The sequence below is a fragment of the Zingiber officinale genome, chromosome 7A (assembly GCF_018446385.1).
Source record: "Zingiber officinale cultivar Zhangliang chromosome 7A, Zo_v1.1, whole genome shotgun sequence".
Taxonomy (NCBI): domain Eukaryota; kingdom Viridiplantae; phylum Streptophyta; class Magnoliopsida; order Zingiberales; family Zingiberaceae; genus Zingiber; species Zingiber officinale.
The window spans coordinates 100,490,522-100,516,200 of NC_055998.1; the positions used below are offsets into that span (position 1 = coordinate 100,490,522).

Below are 25,679 nucleotides of genomic sequence, written 5' to 3' on the forward strand. Positions count from 1 at the left end.
AATTCAGTCCTGACATTGTTCATACGTATTGATCTATATAAGAGCAACATTCGATAATGGAGGTTGGTCAGTAGACATCAGTGAGTATGAAGCCAATCCACATTATCGGAGGAAGCACAATTATCAGCAGTGAGAAAATAACGTGGAGACACTCCATGTATAGATTTTGAATGCAACAAATTCAATTAAAAAATTAAACTAAAGTTGGAATGAGAGAAAAAGTTTTTTCCAAATAAATATCAATTAGTCGGAAGGAGTTGAAGGACACTTATACCTATGTGTTCCTTTCGGAATCAATTAATTATATAATAAACAAATAATGATATATTTTTGCCATTTCAAGCTTGATTTGGACCATTAATCAAATTGATGAGATACCTATCTCGCATTAATTTCCAATTCCTCTCAAAATTTCTAAGTTAAATACTATTCTAAATCTCACTTCCTTCCAAATTTTATTCAATCAATCTTATCATTAATTCCCATTAATTAAACTTCTTTATTCTCTCGTTCAACTCTCTATAAATTCATGCACCAGTCGAAAATGTATCTTCAATAATTATTGCAATGTCAGCCATCAGTACCTTTTTCCGGCTCCTCCTACTGATCTCCTTTGTGCCGTCCCTTGTCCCGACAAACACTGTCTTCGATGTTGAGCTAGTCCACCGTGACTCCCCCAAGTCGCCACTATACAATATCTCGATGACGCCATTCGATCGCTTGCAGGCCGCTGTCGTCCGCTCGATCAATCGAGCTAGCTACTTGGACAAGCGCATCGCCATGAATACCTCCATCGACATAGAGGTTGGCTTGTTCTTTAATGATTGGGAATTCTTGATGGGGTTCAACATCGGCACGCCAAACCCACTATATGTGTGGGGCGTCTTTGACACCGGCAGTGAACTAAACTGGGTCAACTGTGTTGGTTGCCAATGCTCTAATAGGACCGCCACCCTATTCAATCATAGTGCATCCCTCACCTACAAGAAGTTATCTTGCTCTTCCGATGAGTGCAAGAGCTTTCGCCGAGGTTATTGCAATAATGATCACATGTGCAGATACCATTACAGCTACGGTGATGGATCCAACATCGACGGAATTTTATCCTCGGACACCTTCCATTTCTCCTCATTAGATACGTTTCAATCTACATCCATTCCAAATATGGTATTCGGTTGTAACATCCGATCCTTGAACACAATAATTGACGACCCCGGCAGCTTCATTGGGATGGGCCCCAGGCCACCATCTTTGATCTACCAGCTCGCCCCTAAGTATATCAGCAAGTACTTCTCCTACTGCCTGAACATGCTCCATAATGGAACCGACAGCAAGCTCTTATTGGGAAGAGGCAATTCGGCGATCACCGAAAAGGCGAGTGTCACGCCGCTCATGACGCAAGATGGCTTCTACGCTGTGCAGCTTAATACCATCTCAATTCCCGGTGAGTTTGACATCTTCCTTGCTAGGAGCCCCAGGTTAACGGGCGGCAACATCATCTTCGACTCCGGAACTCCCATGACTCTACTGGCCACTCATGTGATGGATCAGTTAGTAATGAAAATGACGAATTATGTTATCTTGCCGACTGTGAAGATGCCAGGAAAATTCAAATTGTGCTTCACTGTGATCTCGACAGAGCAAGAGAACGAGCTACCGGGGTTGTGGTTCTCGTTTGCTGGGACATTGGGGGACTTTTGGGTGAGCCCTAAAAACCTGTTTACGTGGTATCAAGAGGATGTGAAATGCATGGCGATAATGGAAACGGATGGCTTACAAATCTTTGGGAATATTATGCAGCAAGATGTTTTAGTTGGACATGATCTAGATAAAATGGAATTGACCCTTATAGAGAAAAATTGCACCAAGTTAAACAATCCCTAATAAGCATGTATTATATATATGAAGTGCTAAGTTGAGCATTCGTATTTATATTTATTGTCATAAATAAAGGAATTTCAATGAAAGGAAATGTGCATTTATTTTATTTGTAGGATCGGTGCGATTGAGGGGGGGTGAATCTCGACTTGTCGTTTTTTTGATTTCGTCCATTTAATAAAAATTTTACTTAATTCCTTATATTTTCATCTGCTCAAGGTATTCATCATATATTCAATATAATTATTCTAGTACAATGTCAAATTGGTGTATAGGTAACTGTACTAGTTACCTATCTAATTTATTGTAGAAACTTCGAAATTAATGATTGGACGTACAAAATAAAAATACTTTTTCTTGGGTAAAGGAAGGGATGACTCGATCCATTTCTGTATCGATCATGATATATGTAATAACTCGGTCATCCATTTCAAATGCATATCCTTTTTTTGTGTAGTAGGGTTATGAAAACCAGTGAGAAGCAACAGGATGAATTGTATGTGCCAATTGTCATTTAGCTAATAAACCCGTGGATATTGAAGTTCCACAAGTTGTGCTCCCTGATACTATATTTGAAGCAGTTTTCCAAATTCCTTATGATAGGCAACTGAAACAAGTTCTTGCTAATGGTAAAAAGAGAAGGTTAAATGTAGGGGTTGTTCTCATTTTACCCGACTGATTTGAATTAGCCCCTCCTAATCATATCTCTCCCGAATTGAAAGAAAATATTGGAAATTTTGTCTTTTCAGAGTTATCATCCTAATAAAAGAAATATTATTGTGATAGGTCCTGTTCACAAATAATTCACAAATAGGATCAAAAATATCCACAAACAATTCACAAACCATCCACGATTCATTCAAAAACAATTACATTATTCATTTAAAGTATCGTGCATTTTTCTAAAACAATTCCTTCACAAAATCAACACATCCTACTCAAAACCAACACATCTCACATCCTACTCAAACCTAGTACATTCATCATCATCCAATCCTACAACAAGTATGATACGATAGGTTATTAAAAAAACATGGGCAAAACTACTCATATATGAAAAAAATCCTGCTTATATGGTAAAAGTTAATGTTCAAATAGATATACACAAGTATAAAACTACTTATCAGAAAAATGTACAAATTGATAAATACAAGTTTGACATATTTATTTAAAAATGTACCATAATGAGAATTTGGAAATCTACTCATAGTGATAAAATATACCTTTATCTACATTTCTCTTGAAAATAAGTTAACAATCAAAATTATGGAAACATATATTATTAAAATTAACAAAACTTGTGATAAACAAAAAAAAATACCTCAAAACCATGAGCTATTTATCAGTAGCGTTCATGTCTTTAGTATCCTATGAGTTAAAACTATGCGACATTGAACAAGCAAAATGACTCATTAATGGAAAGTGAGAGAAGAATTCTTTCATTTGCTGATATACTAATGTAGCGCCCAAAATCAATAATCATGTTATATAATGCGAATATAATTTGAAATTATTGTATTAGTTACTTGATTAATATTTTGAAATAGTAGTACACCATTTTCAATTAATTTAATTAATTAGTGATAAATATTATTAGCAATAATATTTCTAATATATTTTAGAAAAGGAAAATTGATATATGATATAATTCCATAAATGTGTATAAAAAAATTTATATGACGCATTATATAAATTTTTATTAACTTACTAAATAATTATTAAATTCAGATTTATATATATAATTAAGATAATAATACATAATCCAAATGTCATATTCATCTTGTACAAATTAATTAGGGAAAGGATAATGCATATAAAGAAATATAAATAATAGGATAATGCATACTCATCTATATGTGATGGGTATATATATGAAATTTCATCCATATAAATAATATAAGAAATATAAAGTATATATCATGTAAAATATGGTACCCAAATAATAATTAAATAATAAGGTTATTTGAGAAATAATCTTATTGGATTTTTTTCAGGAATATTTAGAATTTTTTTTGAATTTAAATGGAGCCTGTATAACTTGTTTAAGGGGATGAATCGGTTGGGATAGGGAAAGCCTGTTTAAAATATCTCATAAGTGGGAGTTGATTGGAATAATTTGTTGGTGCAATATCCACTTGGTCAAGGTTGACCAGATTGACTAGGCTTGAGTTGGCTCAAGCTTAAGTCTTGATGTTTGGGTTTCGATGTTTGACAATACATGGAGATTACAAGTGCAATCGAACGTCTGGGGAGATTGCTGGTCCAATGCCCCTCTTGTCAAGGTTGATTTATCAGAAGTGAAGAAGAGTCAAGTAGGTCAAAGGGTTGATTGAATACTTGACTGGAAAAGTTCTAACTAGAGGTTAGGCAGTTGTTAAAGTCCTGGTGAGTGAAGCCAGGCAGGTTAAAGACCTAGTGAGTGAAACTATGCAGTATGAAATCCTAGTGAGTGAATCTAGGTGAAAGTCCTGGTAAGTGAAGCCAAGCAGATGTAAAATCCTAGTGAGTGAAGCTAGGCAGAAGTGAAAGTCCTGGTGAGTGAAGCCAGACAGATGTAAAGTCCTAGTGAGTGAAGCTAGGCAGAAGGGAAGTCGTGGTGAGTGAAGCCAAGCAGATGTAAAGTCCTAGTGAGTGAAGCTAGACAGAAGGGAAATCCTAGTGAGTGAAGGTAGGTGAAATTTTTGGTGAGTGAAGCTAGAAAGAAGGGAAGACCTGGTGAGTGAATCCAGACACGTGAAAATCTAGGTGTGTCAAGGTTGATCGAACACTTGGTATCGATAAGTCCAAGTGGGTCAAAGTTGACCGGACACTTGGCACGAGGAGAAAAGAGTCCAAATGAGTCAAAGGGATTGACTAGACACTTGGTGAGGAAGTCCTAGTAGGTTGAGGGTGACAGGATGCTAGGCATGATATTCCAACAGGTCATGGTTGACCGGATGTTGATTTTAGGGACTTTGGACCTGATTTGGCAAGTCACAAATGGGCCAAATCGATCAACCGATCGATTGACTCATGTCCAATCGATCGATTGATCGATTGGATGAGTCTCACGACAAATCCTCCCCCCAATCGATCAGTGGATCGATTGGGAAGTTGACGCCATCACACAGAAGCCCTCCCAATTGATCAACCGATCAATTAGGAACCTCCAATCGATCGGGTGATCGATTGGGAGGCTGGAAATCACAAGAGAGCCTTGAATTGATCGGGAAATCGACTCAGGCTCTTTTTAGAAAGCATAGAGGTGCTCTAAATCGATCAACCGATCGATTCAAAGCCTCCCCAATCGATTGAGAGCAATTCAATCGATTGGGATCCGACCGTTGCGCAGGTTATAGCAATTGGCGAGTGATTTCCTCAACAAGTTCTTCGGCTTTCTTCTCCATGCGAACACAGTGATTTCTCCACAGAGACTCACGCCAGTTCTTGAAGCATTCTTGGAGCAAGGGTTGTTGTTCTTCCAAGATCAAGAGGCGTTCAACACAAGAAGAAGAATCTAGGGTTAGAGTTTTATGCTGTAAATCTATAAGATCTTACTTGTATTTGCTACCCTTTCTTTCTTCTTGTACTGAGAGTATTGTAAGGCTTCTCCGCTTTCGGTAGTTATCATAAAGGAGTGGTTTTATAGTGGAGAGTGCTCGTGTGTGTGGATCCTTGGATTAGTCACTTCTTCTTGAGGTGGATACCAAGTAAATCTTTTGTGTTAGCGTTGTAATTTTTTTTCGTGTTATTTCCGCTGCATATCATCACAAGAAGCAAGCAATGACGAGCGCAACAAGCTATTCACCCCCTCTCTAGTACATTTTGACCCTAACACGTGCTATCAGAGCAAGGTCGTTCTTTACCAGAATCTTCGCCAGAAGGGGCAATAAAGCTAGAGGGAAAAGAAGTTGAAGCAAATTTCATCAAGCCAAAGATTTTATCAGGAGCTTAACTTCAAATGGAATTCGGTGATGGATTCAGATTCGACACAAGGGTGCCTCCACTATTTACAATGACGAGCTTCGATTCTTGGAAATCAAGGATCGAAAATTTTCTTATGATGGAGATAGATCAATGGTTTGTTCTAATGGAAGGCTTCGAAGCTCCATTGAATTCAAAATGCAAGATCCTCAAGAAGAGCAAATGGAGTCAAGAGCAAATCCAAAGGTGCGAGGCAAATGGCAAGGTAACCAAATTATTGGTTTGTTTATTACCAAGTCCAATTCTATGCAAAATTAGATAATTTGGAGATGCAAAAGAATTGTGGAATAAATTGGCCAAGTTTCATGAAGAACCTTCCACTTTACCAAAGCAAAAAGAATCCAAAGAGGGTGACTTATTGGATCAAGACCAAGAGAAAGAGGACATCGAAGTTGAAAAATGCTCAACTTCCGAAGAAGAAGTCCAAGACGCTTCATCCTCAAAGGAGTGCAATCAAAAGAACAAAGAGGGAGCATACACTTTGTTTCATGTGCAAGAGGATGAAGATGATGAAGCCTCCACCTCTAAGATTGAGGGGGAGCGACATTCGATGACACCAAAGCAAGAAGAAGGAGAAGCTTCTACTTCCGGGTCAAGCGAAGAAGATGGTGCCACCTCCACAAATCAAGAAAAGTCAAATGGAGGATCAAGTGTCATTCCTACACGTGAAGGTATAATTATTTCAATTAATAATAAAAATCATATTATATACTTTGAGTGTTGGGAAAAAGGGCACTACAAGAGTAAGTGCCCAAAATTGGCCAAGAAGAAAGGCCAAGTGGCACTTAAGGGCAAGAAGAAGTCCAAGGAGACCGTCCCCACAACAAAGAAAAGCAAGGAGCACATTGTGTATTTTTCTTGAAACCAAAAAGGACATTATCAGAGCCAATGTTCAAAGGGGAGGAAAGCGGTCAAAAACAAGGGTGAAAGCACAAGTCAAGTGGGAGCCTCCAAGGTAAAACCTAAGATATCATTTATTGAGCCTATCTCTTTAAATCATGGTAAAAAGCATGCTAGTTCAAATTTATATTACTTTAATGCTATTTACTATAAAAATGGAAAGCATGATAGCATTAAGGAAAAACATGTAGTTTTCCATGCCAAGACTACCACACCTAGGGTTAGGAAGGTAGATAGAAATTTGGACAATAACTCTAAGAATTTTAGATACAAGCCCCAAAATAGAAATGCTCAAGGATTTAAAGAAAAATCCAAAACTAAGGCTTTAATGATGGAAAATCAAGTCTTGAGGTCAAGACTTGATAACATTGAAAAGACCCTAAAAAGGATGAAAAATATCCTAAAAGGGCAAAATGAGCATGACTTAGGTTTAAGAGTACAAAATCCATCCAATGACCATAGAGGTTTGGGATACAAACCTAAGGCTAAGAAGGATGTAACTTCTAATCATAGGGCTCCATATAGCTATGGAACCAACTCTAGGTTTAGGGGTTAAGTCAAGGATACAAGGGAAGTTATCCCTAGGAGTATCTTTGCAACAACAAATATGACTAAGACTTCTAAGAATTCTAAGAAAGTCACCAAGAAGAACAGAAGGGAAGTTATCCCTAGAGTTGACCTAGAGAAAGTGATCAAGGTTTCTAAGAAGCCTAACAAGGCCACTAGGATGGTATCTAGGGAAGTTATCCCTAGTGAGTATCTAGAACATCCAAGGAGCACCAATAGGTTTTGGGTTCCTAGGAGAATTTTCTCTACCCCCTAGATGAGTTTGAGAGTGTCAACTCTATTTAGAAGGGTGGTTAACCCAACTTGAATAAAGTTGATACTTGGAGGCATTTTCAAGGTTTTTGTTAACTTTTGAAAATATAAAGGATTAATTGTTAACTCTTTGGAAGAGTAAAATGTGTCAAAAATTTGAGGAATTGGACTTAGTTTAAATTAGCACATTTGAGAAAAGGATAAGAAATGCCAAGTTAGAGTTTTGGTATTTTCTTAGGAAGTTAAGGGCAAGTTAGGCCTTAATTTAAAATGATTACTCTTTGAAAGAGTAAAGTGTGCAAAACCTTGATGAATTATGCTTAACTTAAATTGGCACAAATTAAGAAAAGCAAAGAAATGTCAAAATTGGAAGTTTGACATTTTCTTGAGAAAGAGTGGGCAATCTAGGATTTAAATTTAGGTTTAGCTAAGGATTTAAGGACACTTAGATAGATAATCTAGGTGTTTTATTTAAGCTAAATTACCATGCTTTATTTGCCCATCATATGTCATGACATCATTTTTGCATTCATGCTTATTATGAAAAACAAACAAAAATGTCATGTCATGTTATTCATGCATCATGTAGTTATTGCGAATTTTTTTTTTGAAAAGTATTTATTTTGATGTATGCCATAACACCTCATGCATTATTTTTCATTCCTTGCAATTAAGAATAATGGCATTTACTATCAAGTAACATCCTACGTGGATGTTCATAATCTCAAAATACCTAGGTAGATATGCATGATCCCTAGTTTAGGGCAAAACCAAACTTTACGTCTCACAAAGACCTATAAGGTGACTTGTATGCATTTTAGTACACATTAGATACAAGTGAGATGTTAGGATGATGAACAAAACTCAAGATGTTGATTTAGTGCATTCTTTGAGTTTTAGGTTTATCAAAACACATAGTTATGTGTTTTCCAATCATTGGGAAAGCTAATATACAAGTCATGTGCATTGAGCCCAAAGAACATGGTTGGAAATTGGTTTTGAAAATATTTTTATGATACTTTTGGAAAACCTTGGTGAAGACTATCTTTTGATAGTAATCATCATTGAAAAGTTAGACACAAACTAGAAAAAAACACTAAAGTTTTTACAAGATTTTAAATTTGTGTCAATCTTTGAAAATAGGAAGTATTTTCTTAGAAAACTATTTTCCCTTGATTGTGTATACCCTAAGTAATGTCTACATATATTTTCATGATTTTTAGAATTTTGTAGAATTTTTAGGGAGTTTCTGAACCTTACTGAAATCAAATTTCAAAAATATCAGGTCTTCAATCGATCACCTGATTGATTGAAGTGCCTTAATCGATCGGGTGATCAATTGAGAAGGTTATTTTTGCGAGCAGAAGCTCACTGGATCAATTCTTTGATCGATTCAAACATCCTGAATCGATCCATTGATCTATTGAACATGTTTCAATCGATTGGGATCCAACCCCAATCGATTGGGAATGCTGATTTTGGCTGGGAAAGCTTAATTTTAGCATTTTAAATCAATTTTAGTCTAGGTAACCATTCTTAACCCCTCAAAACATATTTGTATACATTTAGGGGGAGTTTTCATAATGAAAACAAGATTGGATTGGTTAAGGGAGACTAAGTAGAGGTTTAGGTTGAGGTTTGGTTTCAATTTAGAATTTTTGAACCTCAAAACTTCTCAATTTGAGTTTCCTAAATATTTGGGGATTCCAAGTCATTGTTGGTGCAATGATAGAAGTTTGAAGGATGTCTTTAGGGGGAGTTACTCTTTAAGGACATGGAACTTATTTTTCAAAACCATTGAAGGTGGTTAAACCTTCGTTTAGAAAAACAATACTCAAGGTTGAGCATTGAAAAATAATGGAGAGTGGATATCATCATTATGGAGTTATGGATGCCCTAGGATGAGCATCATACCGTAGAATAATGCTCCAGGGTGAGCATTTAATACAGTGAAGGACATGGGACCTTCATTATTAGATAGGTTAATGCTCAAGGGTGAGCATTGAAGATAATGAAGGATATGGAACCTTTATTGTCGTGTTGTGACCAACGAGTAAAGTTGTGACTAACGGTGAGTAACTCTTTAGGGGGAGAGTTCTTTTTGATGTGTACCAATAGGAAAAAAATGTAGGGTTTAAGTTAGGCCTTCATTACTTAAAGAGGGAGCTTGCCCTCTAGGAAAGGGGGAGAATGAAGGAAACCCTCATTCATACTTTGGCCGGAAAGGAAGTTGATGCTATGAGATTAGCCTAGCTTAAAGGCATTGTCAAACATAAAAAAGGAGTAGATTGTTGGTGCAATATCCCCTGGGTTAAGGTTGACTAGGCTTGAGTTGGCTCAAGCTTAAATCTTGATGTTTGGGTTTCGATGTTTGACAATACTTGGAGATTGCTGGTGCAATCATCCATCTGGGGAGATTGCTGGTGCAATGCCCCTCTGGTCAAGGTTGACCTGTTAGAAGTGAGGAAGAGTCAAGTAGGTCAAAGGGTTGATCGGATCCTTGACTGGGAAAGTCCTAACTGGAGGTTAAGTAGCTGTTAAAGTCCTGGTGAGTGAAGCCAGGCAGGTTAAAGACCTAGTGAGTGAAACTATGCAGTATGAAAATTCCAGTGAGTGAAGCTAGGTGAAAGTCCTGGTGAGTGAAGCCAGGCAGATGTAAAGTCCTAGTGAGTGAAGCTAGGCAGAAGTAAAAGTCCTGGTGAGTGAAGCCAGGCAGATGTAAAGTCCTAGTGAGTGTGCTAGGTAGAAGGGAAGTCCTCGTGAGTGAAGCCAGGCAGATGTAAAGTCCTAGTGAGTGAAGCTAGGAAGAAGGAAAATCCTAGTGAGTGAAGCTAGGTGAAAGTCTTGGTGAGTGAAGCTAGGCAGAAGGGAAGTCCTGATGAATGAAGCCAGGCACATGAAAATCTAGGTGGGTCAAGGTTGACCGGACACCTGGTATCGATAAGTCCAAGTGAGTCAAGGTTGACCGGACACTTGGCAAGAGGAGAAAAGAGTCCAAGTGGGTCAAAGGGATTGACCAGACAATTAGTGAGGAAGTCCTAGCAGGACGAGGGTGACCAGATGCTAGGCATGATGTTTCAACAGGTCATGGTTGACCGAATGTTGGTTTTAGGGACTTTGGACTTGATTTGGCAAGTCACAAATGGGCCAAATCGATCAACCGATCAATTGACTCATGTCCAATCGATCGATTGATCGATTGGATGCGATTGGGAAGTTGACGCCATCACACAGAAGCCCTCCCAATCGATTAGCCGATTGATTGGGAGCCTCCAATCGATCGGGTGATCAATTGGGAGGCTAGAAATCGCGAGAAAGTCTTGAATCAATCGGGCAATCGACTCAGGATCTTTCCAGAGAGCACAGAGGTGCTCTGAATTGATCGACCGATCGATTCAAAGCCTCCCCAATCGATTGAGAGCAATTCAATCGATTGAGATCCGATCGTTACGTAGGTTATAGCCGTTGGCGAGCGATTTCCTCAGCAAGTTCTTCGGCTTTCTTCTCCACGCGAACACAGTGATTTCTCCACAGAGACTCACGCCAATTCTTGAAGCATTCTTGGAGCAAGGGTTGCTGTCCTTCCAAGATCAAGAGGCGTTAAACACAAGAAGAAGAAGTTAGGGTTAGGGTTTTATGCTGTAAATCTATAAAATCTTACTTGTATTTGCTATCCTTTCTGTCTTCTTGTACTCAGAGTGTTGTAAGGCTTCTCTTCCTTCTGTAGTTACCGTAAAGGAGTATTTTCATAGTTGAGAGTGCTCGTGTGTGTAGATCCTTGGATTAGTCACCTCTTCTTGAGGTGGATACCAAGTAAATCCTTTGTATTAGCATTATATTTTTGTTTCTTGTTCTTTCCACTGCATATCATCACCAAGAAGCAAGCAACAACGAGCGTGATAAGCTATTCCCCCCCCCCCCCCCCCCCCCCTTTAGCACATTTCGACCCTAACATAATTAACATAGGTATATAAATTAAACCCTAAGTTTTCTTTTCTTATTCACCTGATTTCCCCTATTCCTCTCCATTTCTCTCGATCTAATCTCCTCTGCTCCCTCCCTCGTGTTCTCGCATCGCTGCCATAACTCGATCATCGACGCCAACTACTCTAGCGCCGATGATCGAGGTTGAAGCACCTCCGGAGCATCAGTTGGTGACGTGGTAGCTGGTGGCCATCTCAAGAACCACGAAGCTTCTTCTCTTCTGTCGCCACCGCCCAGACCACTACAAGCTCACTGCCGACACCGCTCTTCCCCTCCAACGTGCCTCACCATGGCCGATCCCTCTTAGCTACCAGGCCTCCCCGATTCATTAATGTCATGTCCTAGCTTTGGACAATGCTACCATTGCCCTTCAGTCGAGCCCTCTTCCCATCGACTAATCACTTGATGTCGTACCCTAGCTGCAGCCTTGAAATCCTCTACCCTGGTTAGTCTCCTACCTTTCGGAATGGTGCCGGATCTCTTTGCTTGGTCCGGCGTGAAGTTTTCGACCAATAATCAAAAATTGTATTGGGGTAAGGCTGTGAACTGATCTTGTATTTCATTACAGAGTAATTGATATATTTTCTTTGATTGGGTGGTTAGGTTAGTAGCTGATGGAGGTATGGGCAGCAATCGACACTAGTAGTGATTTTCAGCTATGGGTTGCCCTCTGATCATAAGCCACTAGTGCATCCAGATTTGGGTGAGTATTTAGGTTGATTTCAGTTCTACGATTTGATTAGTGTGATGAATAATGATCGATTGGATCATTGTTGAATTGGATTTGTTGGATGATATGATTAACCTAAGCTAATCAATTGGATGAATTAAGTATGTTGGATTTATGCTAACTGGACTTAGTAAATGGATTTCTACATGATGAATTAAGGAATTGATAATGTTGGGTTAAATATAATTCAATCAAGGAATTTATATTAGTGAGAGTTAATCGATGATCGTATTTCAATTATGGTTTCCCTAAATAGGCTTGGGGATTTTATTTAGCCATTTAATTCTTATATAATTAGCTAAATCTGTATATCATGTGTCACAGGACCCTTATTCGAGATGAACACATCGTCGCAGGGATTGTTTAGCTTGATTGACAAATAAAGACAGATATTCCTTTCTTGACCTCTATATAGTTCTTTAAACTTAGTGTGTCATTATTATTTGATGGATTAGGTTGTTTTACCTTAAATCATGTTCATTTGTTGCTATCCTGCTTGATACTTATGCTTAACTTTTGAGATGTCTATTTATTTCATATAAAATCTTCACCTTGGATATCTATACTCTATTGTGATTACACATGTAGAGTATGTTTGTAGGGGATGTCTTGTTGATTGAGTTACCATATTGATTATGCATATGATGTAGATTGTACACAAGTTGGTCTGTGAGTCATCATGTTGACTATACATTACATGTTATGTACTGTTGGAGGAGTTGTGTTGATTGTATTTATACTGTGTATATACACGTGTCTGATGTGAGTCATGTTGATTATATCTACATCGTAGATGCATAAGAGTATGATGTATATGTGTCTGATGTGTTTCTTATTGTATTTGTTATTTAGTTGACACCAGTTGGATATGTCTATACCTATAGTTATAGGTGTTAGATGAATCATTATATTGGAGTTACTTATGTGGGTTTGGAGGTTGCATTGATGATGAATGTGGTTGTATCATGATTATTACATCATGCCTATCATTGCACTATATGCTGACAACTAAGTCTCTCTTTGTGGTTGATAGAGTTGTCAGTCATTTTATTTTAGCGACACACACTCGACCACTCATGGGTAGTGGTAGCTGGAGCAATTGTCGTTTGTCCTGTCGTGCCACCCAGCCACTCAACTTGGGAGTGACATCTGACGTTATGAGCAGTCAAGGACCCTGATGTTATATAGTTAGATAACTACTAGCAAACTGTCTGCCTCAACTACTCTATAGTGGGCTGGAGGGTAGTACAATTGTCATAGACCCAAGCCTCTCGGGCATATAGGGGCCATGGTATCTGGAGAGGTGGCGGGGGTGACCATATGGCATGCATGCACATTTGTATATGATGTGCGGTGCATCTATGGAGATATATCTGCATACATGCCTAGTAGATATTAGTTGCATGTGATTGTGATATGTTGTACTTATTTGAGATATGATTGTTGCATCTGGTTGCCATTCATACATGTCATTTATTATATATGTATATGTTGTGGTTTATATTGCTCAGGTGTTACGAGCATATCTATTGTTTTCCCCGGTGAGTTTACTGATCATTATACCGTATGTGTTGACTCTAGTTTAGGTGTGTGCATTACTATATCAGTTATGATTATGTGTAGTCGTTATGTCAGTTATGGATATATGCATTGATTTATGTCAATATGATCATGTTCTTATTTACCTACAGAGACTGTATACTTTGATCTCTATAATTCTATATAGACTATGCGCTATCTTGTTTATTACCCGCTGAGTGACTCACACTAACCACCCCTATTTGAACCTTTATATTTTCAGGTAGTAGGTAGATTATCATGGAGTCGCTTGGAGTATTCTGTCTGTAACGACCACCCTTCTTACTACTACTCTCTAAGGGCGACCGTTACCTAACTACTTCTATACGTACTAGTGTCACTTATGCTAATATTAGCAACACTTAGATTTATCACGGCCCCAGAGGAAGTCCTACCGAAAAATTTTGACAGAATCTCCCCTATACCGGTGACCAAATCAACCATACAGACACTATATACACAGCCACAAGCGGCTGGAACATACTTTTTCACAACCACGCAGTGATATAAACCACAATAAGAAGAAAGAAACTACTCTAGCAATAGTAAACAACTATATCACTCCACGAATAATAAAAGAAAACTAATTACAAGTGCGGAATAAACTCAACTACAATCCCAATTGCATAATAACATTAAAAGAGAACTAAAAGAACTAAACAGAAATGTCTTGGCAATTTGCCAGCTCATTCTGGATCTCTCCATAGTCCAGTCATCATACACCTTCATCACCACCACCTTGTCGCATTCCTTTCATATTTTAGCTTTTCCTTTATCTACAGTAGGAGGAAAAATAAAACTATAAGCGAAACGCTTAGTAAGTACTAATCTATCTCACAAAAACTCGAAGTGCATAAAAATAATGCAACAATACTAAAACTGAAATGCTACAAGAAAAGCTACATGTACTCATCTAATAGCAAGGTACTCAAATAAACTGCATACTCATGATATACCAGAATAAAGCTAAATACTGGAAATAAAACTAATCATGCTCACTAAACTGATAAGAAAAGTAATGAAACTCATGCTGCATGCTTAGAATTAAAGGAACTAAACTTCTGCAAATTCTAAACATAGGTGATACTTATTTCATTTACTTATAGCTTTATACTTGAAATTAATCTTTTACTTTTACTTTTCTTTCTTCTTCTTTTTCTTTGGGCCTAGGCTTAGTACTATCTTATGTGCGCTCCCTAACAGAGCTTGCTGTAGTCCCACAGGGTAAAGACCTCGGTCTTACCAGGGCCGAGACCTCGGAAACGGTCACCTGGATTTGTTTAACGACAACCTCGGAAGTCGGGTACTAGTCTCTTACTTTAATTTACTGGTTATCTCTTTTTAACTAGACCTTGGTCTTTTTCTTACTTATAGCTGCTCATTATAGCAAGGAAAGTCCAAACTAAATGCTATGTGCATACATGTATATGCTAAAATCTGTTCATGCATATCTTAAAGCAAAGGGAAACAAAAATCAGCATACTACTATATGTTATAATCTGTTCATGCACATCTTAAAGGAAAGGAAAACAAAAATCAGCATTATACTATATGCTAAAATCTATTCATATGAATACTAAAAATCTGCACATGTGAATAACAAAAATATGCACACGTGAATCATTAAAAATCTGCGAATGAAACATAATTAAAAACTAATACTGCTCATGCTATTCTAATACTGCCTACTTTAAATAAAGGCTGCCCTTCTAACTAAATAAGGGTTGTTTTTTCCCTTTGAGTTGTAAGGAAAATGCTAAACCATTCTAACTAATTAAAGGGCTGTTCTTGCCTTTTTTGAGTAGCAAGGAAAATGTTAAACTCATTCTAACTAAATAATGGGTTGTTCTTACTCTTCAAATACTGAAATTTAGGATCCTATCTTGACCTTGGACTTGCTTTGCTTAGAACTTATCATAAACCCCTAAACAGATTAAATGGAGCACTTTACCATCCTTTCTACCTACAAATTCTAAGGTTTCCTAGCACAACCATGCTCCTTAGGCTATGCTGCAAAGAATAAAAACAACTTAAACATGTTGTGAAAGCAAAACTAAGCATGCTGTGGAGTTCAAGCTGTGAAAGTAAACCAAATACAATTATTAACATAATTGGAAATAAGCACCTTTCATGGAAATTGAAACATAAGAAGGATACTGCTGCTATCAAGCATCTACATGTGATATAAAGCATGCATCACTAAATCTACCCATGTTGAATTATTTCCAACTATGCAAAGTGTAAGAAAAGGTTGCTTCTACTGACAGAAAAGGGAAATTCTGCACATGCTTAAAGAAAAGGCAACTAACTCAAATCTAGTAATACAAATAGCATGTGAAATCTCTAATTTCTCTAGCAATTAAAAGAAAGACTCCTAATAAACTCTTAACAAATTCTTAACAAGAATCCCTTTAAATCCTCTAACAAGGTTCCAAGCTTCTATGGTTCCGAACATATTTCTATAAGCTCTAAACCTGTTACAACAGAAATACATAACAACCAGCTATATCCTTTAATCATCCTATAACAGGATTACATAGAAGCTAACTAATCTCTTTAATCATGCTTCATCAGAAAATACTAAACGGTAATGAAAGGTACTCAAACTAAATTCTGCATTTGCTAAGAACATGCTTATTCATAACCAGCAAATTAGCACAAACAAAACTAATACTTGCTGAAATTAAAGCCCTTATAACGCTTGTTGCAATGATATAAACGAAATATCAATCTGCACATGTACATGACTAAATTCAGGACATGCATGCTATAATAGAACACAACCAGCTAGCAAATAAATCCCTTAAGCATGCTATAATAGAACTTAAGCAGGCAACTTCTCTTTTCTACACAGCTTAATCCGAAACAGAAACGAGAAGGCTGAATCCCTAGCTACCCTATTCTGTAAAGCATGACCCGGAAACCATAGGAAGAAATTTCGAACAGAAATAAACAACCTACAATTTATACCGAAATCAACAGTTCCTAGCAAGCACTCTGTATAACTCAAACCAACCTTAGCAATTCGGCTAGATAAACAGAGCATAGAAATAAAAGCCCTAGCTTATAAATCCACTCGGCACAGCAAAATCCGCAAGCAAGGAAAACAAATCGAAGCTCGGAGCAACTCCTACACAGGTAAGTAGTACTTACCCTTGCTTTTAGAACTTACAACCGAAGGGGAAAAACTCTAGGGCTTCGGTTAGCTTGGATCTTCAACCTCCCTTGCGCCCACAAACCCTCCTCGACGAGGGAAGCATGGATCCGCAAGGTTCGCCGGAGAGAAACCTTCACCGGCCGTCGGAGGGAGGAAACTAGGGCTTAGGTTCCTTCGTTCGGCAGAAATCGCGCACACACGAAGAGGAAGAAGAGAATTAGGGTTCGGGGAAAGAAATTAACCCTTTATAACCTAGGTTTTATTTCTGATCCTTACTATAACTTAAATACATCTCGCTTCATACTTGATTAACAAAACACACGTAGCCCAGTTGGTTGGATGTGTTCGATTAAGTCCGGTTCAGCCGGAGGTCTTGGGTTCGAGTCTCAACTTCAACATTTTTTTTGGTCAAAACTTCTTTCTTTTTGTAACATACTAAACGACCTCCAAAAATTACGTAAAAATACTCTAAAAATTCCTAAAAATCTCTAGAATATTTTAAAAGTATTCTAAATAGTTTTGAAGACATTTAGAACCCAAAATAGGGAAAATTGGGTCATTACAATCCTCCATACCTTATAAAAAGTTCGTCCTCGAACTTAGAATAGCTCTGGATATTTCTGTCTCATACTGTCCTCCCGCTCCCAAGTGACTTCCTCGTGCTTCTGGTTCTGCCAGATAACCTTCACTAGTGGCACTTCTTTATTTCTTAGTCTCTTGACTGCTCTGTCCACTATCTGTGTAGGTCTGCTCTCATAACTAAGATCCTCTTGGATCTGCACTGACTGAGGCTGAATCACTTGGCTAGGGTCGTGGAGACACTTCTTTAGCATGGAGACATGAAATACATCATGTATTGCTGACATATCCTGTGGTAAGTCCAACTTGTAAGCTACTTTCCCAATCCTCTCTGTGATCAGGTAAGGTCCTACATAGCGAGGACTTAATTTGCCCATCTTGCCAAATCTCATCACTCCCTTCATTGGAGCAACCTTGAGAAAAACTGAATCCCCTGATAAAGAATTCTACTGTCTGATACTCGAAACTTTGTATCTTCTTCTTTTTGTATCCCTTGCTTGATCTTCTGGATATCTGGATCTTCACTTTGCTTTCTCTGTATATCCTCAAGCAAGGTAGACTCTAAGGTCAATGCAGAGAGTTGCCCTTCAATAATTTCAAGTCCAAAATCTGACAACTCCCTCTGCAGTGGCAGGGCTAATGATGACAAAGACATCAGGGATACACTAGATTTTCTGTTTAGTGCATCTACCACTTTGTTAGATTTGCCTGGGTGGTAGAGGATTTCACAGTCATAATCTTTGACTAACTCCAGCCACCTACGCTGTCTCATGTTTAACTCCTTCTGAGTGAAGAAGTACTTAAAACTTTGATGGTCTGTGAAGATTCTGCACTGGACTCCATACAAGTAATGTCGCTAGAGCTTTAGTGCAAAGACCACTGCTGCCAGCTCAAGATCATGAGTGGGGTAGTTCTTCTCATAGTCTTTGAGTTGTCGGGAAGCATAAGTTATAACTTTTCCTTCTTGCATGAGTACAGCTCCTAGGCCCATCTTGGAAGCATTACTGTAGATGTCAAAACTCTTGTCACTCTCTGGAACGATCAGAATGGGAGCACTGGTCAGTCTCCTCTTGAGTTCTTGGAAACTCGGCTCACATTTGTCTGACCATTCAAACTTCTTGTTCTTCCTGGTGAGGGATGTTAGTGGAAAGGCTATCCTGGAAAAGTCCTCCACAAATTTTCTGTAGTACCCAGCTAAACCAAGGAAACTTCTGATCTCCCTGGCATTCTTGGGTCTATGCCATTTGTTGACCGCCTCTATTTTGGTTGGGTTCACTTGAATACCTTATTTAGAAATTATGTGACCTAGAAATGTCACTTGATCTAACCAGAACTCGCACTTTGAGAATTTGGCATAAAGCAATTTCTGCTGTAGGGTCTCCAGAACTATTCTCAAGTGCGTGTCATGCTCCTCTGGGGTTCTGGAATAGACTAGAATATCGTCGAAGAACACAATGACAAATTTATCAAGGTATTCTCTGAACACCCTGTTCATTAAGTCCATGGAGACCGCTGGCGCATTAGTCACACCAAAAGGCATGACTATAAACTTGTAGTGTCCGTATCTGGTCCTGAAAGTCGTTCTAGGTATATCCCTTTCTTTCACTTTCAACTGATGGTACCCAGAGCGCAGGTCTATCTTTGATAACACTGTTGCCCCTCTCAACTGATCAAATAAGTCGTCGATCCTGAGAAGGGGGTACTTGTTCTTGATCGTCACTTGATTCAGAGCTCTGTAATCTATGCACATCCGCATAGATTCATCTTTCTTATTGATAAACAACATAGGAGCTCCCCAAGGTGAGTGACTGTTGGGTTTTTCGGGCCGCGAAAACCGCTTTTCGCGTCGCGGAAACCCCAAATCGCCCAAGCCACGAATCTCGTGCAAGGTAAAACCGAACGAAAATACGAGTACGAGTTTGAAAACTTTAATCTACAGTAGATCTACATAAGGATAAACCATTTATACCTTTGATGCGATGCCCTTCGCGTTCCCGCTCGTCCAAATGATGCCGGATCTCAAGACCGTCAAGCGCCGGTCCTCTAGAAGTATCCACACGGACACACTAGATGGAGATGACCAAAACCAAGGTGTGCTAGCACCTATGTGGTTCGGCCAAGGGAGGAGAGGGAGAGGTAGAGCTTGAGAGGGAGAGGGAGGAAGATGCACACAAGTGAATGAAAAATCAATTTCATCACCCAAAACAAAGTGGCCGGCCACATTTCAAAATTCACATTAATTGCATTAATTGCAATTAATGTGAAACCATAAAATCACATTAATTGCATTAATTGTAATTAATATGAAACCATTAAGAGAGTGGCTTTGTCACTTTCATGAGGTGACACCCATGATGATGTGGAACATCATTATTGGTCCACCTAATGCCAACTCACCAATGAGGTGGCAAAAGGTCAAGTCAAAATTGACCTTTGGTCTTCCTTCTCATGTCAAGTCAAACTTGACACAATCTCTACCATGGTGGATCTAATCCAACCATTTGATTCGAGCCAACTTAATATAATGAATCTAATTCATTAAATTAAATTGATTCAATGAGTCATAATCTAAATTAGACTCATTTAACACATGAATCAACTTGAGTCGAACTCAAGTTAGCCCAATTAGGATTACTCTTAATCCAATTTGATTCATCAAATGAATCTAATCCTCTTGGTTCATCATATGAACCTAATCTCCACCTAATTGTCCTAAGTGTGTGACCCTATAGGTTCTTGTAACATTGGCAATGCCCTAAACCCATTTAGGAGCATAAGTAATGAGCGATATCTAGCAACACATCATTACTACCCAAGTTACAAGAATGTCGAGATCCGACATCACCTTGTGACTACCAATTGTGACTACTCACAAAATAATGACAAGTGTCCTTCTATCCTAGACATCTAGATTGATTAATGTGAGGCATAGACCGTGTCATCCTCTAATCAATCTAAATCTTGAACTCCAAGTAGACTCACTCGATCAAATGAGCTCAACATCTAATGTTGACTCATTTGGGCATGGCCATGCGCTTAGTGGTCTCACTCTATCAAGAATAGCGATGTCGCTCCCGTCATATGGGAGGGATAGATCCCATCTACATCACTCACATCCCTCTGCATAATTCGTTATATACCCGTCGCCTTTATAGTCCACCCAGCCACGGGTGACGTTTGATGAAACTAAAGTACATAACTCCTTATGTAGGGATCCATGGTGACTTCAGGTCTAAGGACTAATAGTCATACTAATAGCCACATGAGAAAGTATATGACACTCATATAACGATCCATGATACTTTCTCATGGCGGGTCATTCAGTATACATTCTCTAATGCATACCCATGTGTCAGCTTGATATCTCTATATCCATGACTTGTGAGATCAAGTCATCGAGCTGACCTACATGCTAGTCTTATTGTATTAACATTGTCCCTGAATGCTAATACTCGACTAGGAATGATTTAGAGTAGTGTTCCCTATATCATCTCACTATCGATTCAACTAATCGATTGATATAGGTATGAACCTTCTACTCAAGGACGCTATTATACTTAGTCTATTTGACACTAATATAAATAAGTATAATAACCAAACAAATGCCTTTATTAATAAACAAGAATATGATATACATGAGTCCATACAATCATCAAATGATTGGCTCTAGGGCTCTAACTAACAGTGACTAGGGCGAATGGAGCCTTTGTCAAGTAACTCCTGTAGTTGTGCTTGTAACTCTTTCAACTCTGCTGGAGACATGCGATATGGAGCTTTTGAAATTGGACCGGTACCAGGAACCAATTCAATCTCAAACTCCACTTCTCTGTTGGGAGGTAGTCTAGGTAGCCCTTCTGGAAATACATTTAGATACTCACAGACTACCCGAACATCTTCCTGCTTGGGTCTTTCTTGTTATCTTTGTCCTTCCAGTTCTAATTACTTGACTGGGTTCTCTGTTTCCCCACTGTCTTGTCTTCTATCTTGACTGGCTTGTGTTACGTTTGTTGTGCTTTGTTGCTGTTCAGATAGTGCTCACTAATGACCTGCTGACCAGCTCTTCACCAATCTATGGTCAGTGAGTTTCATTACTCACATTAGGTGCTATTTCTGGTCTCAGCATTCGGAGAGTCAGTCTGACTCATTCTTTCACTGTACTTACTAACTCTAGGCAAAGGTGAGCTAGTCTGTTAAATCTTTTGACTGCTTCTTTTACTGGTTGGTCACCTTGTCTGAATTCCATAAGCTCCTCATACTATTTATTGGTGGTCCGTTGACGGAAGACTTTTTCGTAAAACTCTGTCTCGAAGTCAACCCAGCTCATCTGGTTGACTGCTCTCTTACTCTTAACTCGCTCCCACCACATACAAGCACCTCCAGATAGGCAGAAAGAGGCACACTTACCCTTATCGACTTCTGGTCAGTCAAGAAGCTCCATTGTGCTCTCAAGTGTCTTGAACCAAGCCTGGGCATCCCAGGGCTCAGTCGTGCCTGAGAATCTTTCTGGTTTCAGCTTCAGCCACTGGATGAGGTATGCTTCTTGTCTTCTAGGTGTTGTGGCGACTTCTAGGGCAACCGATAGGACTTCAGTCACCATTGGGGTCTTCACATTAATGGTTGGGGGAGTGGGAGGAGCTGACTTCTGATTGGCCATTAGTTTGGCAATCACTTGCTTCTGCTCACTACTTGTCTCTGAAGTTGAGCAACAACTTCAGAAAGAATAGGCCCAGGGGTTCTGGGCTCTTCGTTCTCCTGAACTCGGTCCTCAGTATGAACGGTACAGGGACGTCCTCTTCTTGACATCTAATTATGCAGAGGTAAAGACTTGATAGCTTCTCTAACCCTTCTAATCATACTTATATATGAATATAGAAAAGGGATACAAAATCTTCTATCTTACTTAAGCATTCAAAAACAAATACTCTATACTGCAGTTAATAATAAGGAAAGCAGAATAAAGAAAGAATTTAAATACTTTCTTACTTGAAGACGGCAAGGCTGATGCTGATGTGTGTGTGATGCTGGAGAATGGAACGCTGCTCTGATACCAACTGTAATGACCACCCTTCTTACTACTACTCTCTAAGGGCGACTGTTACCTAACTACTACTCTACTTACTAGTGTCACTTATGCTAATATTAGCAACACTTAGATTTATCACGACCCCAGAGGAAGTCCTACCGAAAAATTTCGGCAGAATCTCCCCTATACCGGTGACCAAATCAACCATACAAACACTATATACATAGCCAAGAGCGGCTGGAACATACTTTTTCACAACCACGCAGTGATATAAACCACAATAAGAAGAAAGAAACTACTCTAGCAATAGTAAACAACTATATCACTCCACGAATAATAAAAGAAAACTAATTACAAGTGCGGAATAAACTCAACTACAATCCCAATTGCATAATAACATTAAAAGAGAACTAAAAGAACTAAACAGAAATGTCTTGGCAATTTGCCAGCTCATTCTAGATCTCTCCATAGTCCAGTCATCACACACCTTCATCACCACCACCTTGTCGTCTTCCTTTCATATTTTAGCTTTTCCTTTATCTGCAGTAGGAGGAAAAATAAAACTATAAGCGAAACGCTTAGTAAGTACTAATCTATCTCACAAAAACTCGAAGTGCATAAAAATAATGCAACAATACTAAAATTGAAATGCTACAAGAAAAGCTACATGTACTCATCTAATAGCAAGGTACTCAAATAAACTGCATACTCATGATATTCCAGAATAAAGCTGAATACTGGAAATAAAACTAATCATGCTCACTAAACTGATAAGAAAAGTAATGAAACTCATGCTGTATGCTTAGAATTAAAGGAACTAAACTTCTGCAAATTCTAAACATAGGTGATACTTGTTTCATTTACTTATAGCTTTATACTTGAAATAAATCTTTTAATTTCTTTTACTTTTACTTTTCTTTCTTCTTCTTTTTCTTTGGACCCAGGCTTAGTACCATCTTATGTGCGCTCCCTAATAGAGACTGCTGTAGTTCCACAAGGTAAAGACCTTGGTCTTACCAGGGCCGAGACCTCGGAAACGGTCACCTGGATTTGTTTAACGACAACCTCGGAAGTCGGGTACTAGCCTCTTACTTTAATTTACTGGTTATCTCTTTTTAACTAGACCTTGGTCTTTTTCTTACTTATAGCTGCTCATTATAGCAAGGAAAGTCCAAACTAAATGCTATGTGCATACATGTATATGCTAAAATCTGTTCATGCATATCTTAAAGCAAAGGGAAACAAAAATCAACATACTACTATATGTTATAATATGTTCATGCACATCTTAAAGGAAAGGAAAACAAAAATCAGCATGCTACTATATGCTAAAATCTATTCATATAAATACTAAAAATCTGCATATGTGAATAACAAAAATATGCACACGTGAATCATTAAAAATCTACGAATGAAAGAGAATTAAAAACAAATACTGCTCATGCTATTCTAATACTGCCTACTTTAAATAAAGGTTGCCCTTCTAACTAAATAAGGGTTGTTTTTGCCCTTTGAGTTGCAAGAAAAATGCTGAACCATTCTAACTAATTAAAGGGCTGTTCTTGCCTTTTTGAGTAGCAAGGAAAATGTTAAACTCATTCTAACTAAATAATGGGTTGTTCTTACTCTTCAAATACTGAAATTTAGGATCCTATCTTGACCTTGGACTTGCTTTGCTTAGAACTTCTCATTAACCCCTAAACAGATTAAATGGAGCACTTTACCATCCTTTCTACCTACAAATTCTAAGGTTTCCTAGCACAACCATTCTCCTTAGGCTATGCTGCAAAGAATAAAAACAACTTAAACATGTTGTGAAAGCAAAACTAAGCATGCTGTGGAGTTCAAGCTGTGAAAGTAAACCAAATACAATTATTAACAAAATTGGAAATAAGCACCTTTCATGGAAACCGAAACATAAGAAGGTTACTGTTGCTATCAAGCATCTACATGTGATATAAAGCATGCATCACTAAATCTACCCATGTTGAATTATTTCCAACTATGCAAAGTGTAAGAAAAGGTTGCTTCTACTGACAGAAAAGGGAAATTCTGCACATGCTTAAAGAAAAGGCAACTAACTCAAATCTAGCAATACAAATAGCATGTGAAATCTCTAATTTCTCTAACAATTAAAAGAAAGACTCCTAATAAACTCTTAACAAATTCTTAACAAGAATCCCTTTAAATCCTTTAACAAGGTCCCAAGCTTCTATGGTTCCGAACATATTTCTATAAGCTCTAAACCTGTTACAACAGAAATACATGGCAACCAGCTAAATCCTTTAATCATGCTATAACAGGATTACATAGAAGCTAACCAATCACTTTAATCATGCTTCATCAGAAAATACTAAACGGTAATGAAAGGTACTCAAACTAAATTCTGCATTTGCTAAGAACATGCTTATTCATAATCAGCAAATTAGCACAAACAAAACTAATACTTGCTGAAATTAAAACTCTTATAACGCTTTTTTCAATGATATAAACGAAATATCAATCTGCACATGTACAGGACTAAATTCAGGACATGCATGCTATTGTTGGGATCCTTTGGATGGCTAGAGAGGGGGGGGGGGGGGGGGAGTGAATAGCCTCCACCAAAATCTTAATCTTTTCACAAAAATTCTAAGCGAGTTTGTTAGCGCAGCGGAAAATAAGCAAACAAAAAGAAATTATACGAGAAAAGAACCAAGCACCACTAACACAAGATATACGAGGTTCGGGGATAACTTGCCCCTACTCCTCGGCGTGTCCGTAAGGTGGACGTGCCCTTGATCTTCGGTAGATCACACCCCGGATGACACCGGCTAATGAAGCTCTCCTTCTCGGTGGAGAAACCTCTCCATAAAGTCTTCGAACAGATTTAAAATGAAGCACACAAGACTTACAGATCACAATGGCTCAAAGAAAATCGAAGTAAGCTCACAGCCACGAAGATGATGAAGACAGAGTCCAAGAACACAGCAAGCACTCAACCGAAACACACACAACTTTTCACTTGCTTCACATTCTCTTCTTCTTTCCAGCATACACTGCTTCTTATGTCTCTGCATTCGATCAGC

At 38.4% G+C, this 25,679-nt stretch overlaps 1 protein-coding gene across 1 annotated transcript; it reads left to right on the forward strand.

The window, feature by feature from the left end:
* The first annotated feature begins 567 nt into the window (after nt 1-567).
* Nucleotides 568-1,884, forward strand: LOC121999566 (probable aspartic protease At2g35615). Its single transcript, XM_042554228.1, has one exon. The coding sequence runs from the start codon at nt 568-570 to the stop codon at nt 1,882-1,884; it is 1,317 nt and encodes a 438-aa protein (XP_042410162.1).
* The last annotated feature ends 23,795 nt before the right edge of the window (nt 1,885-25,679 follow it).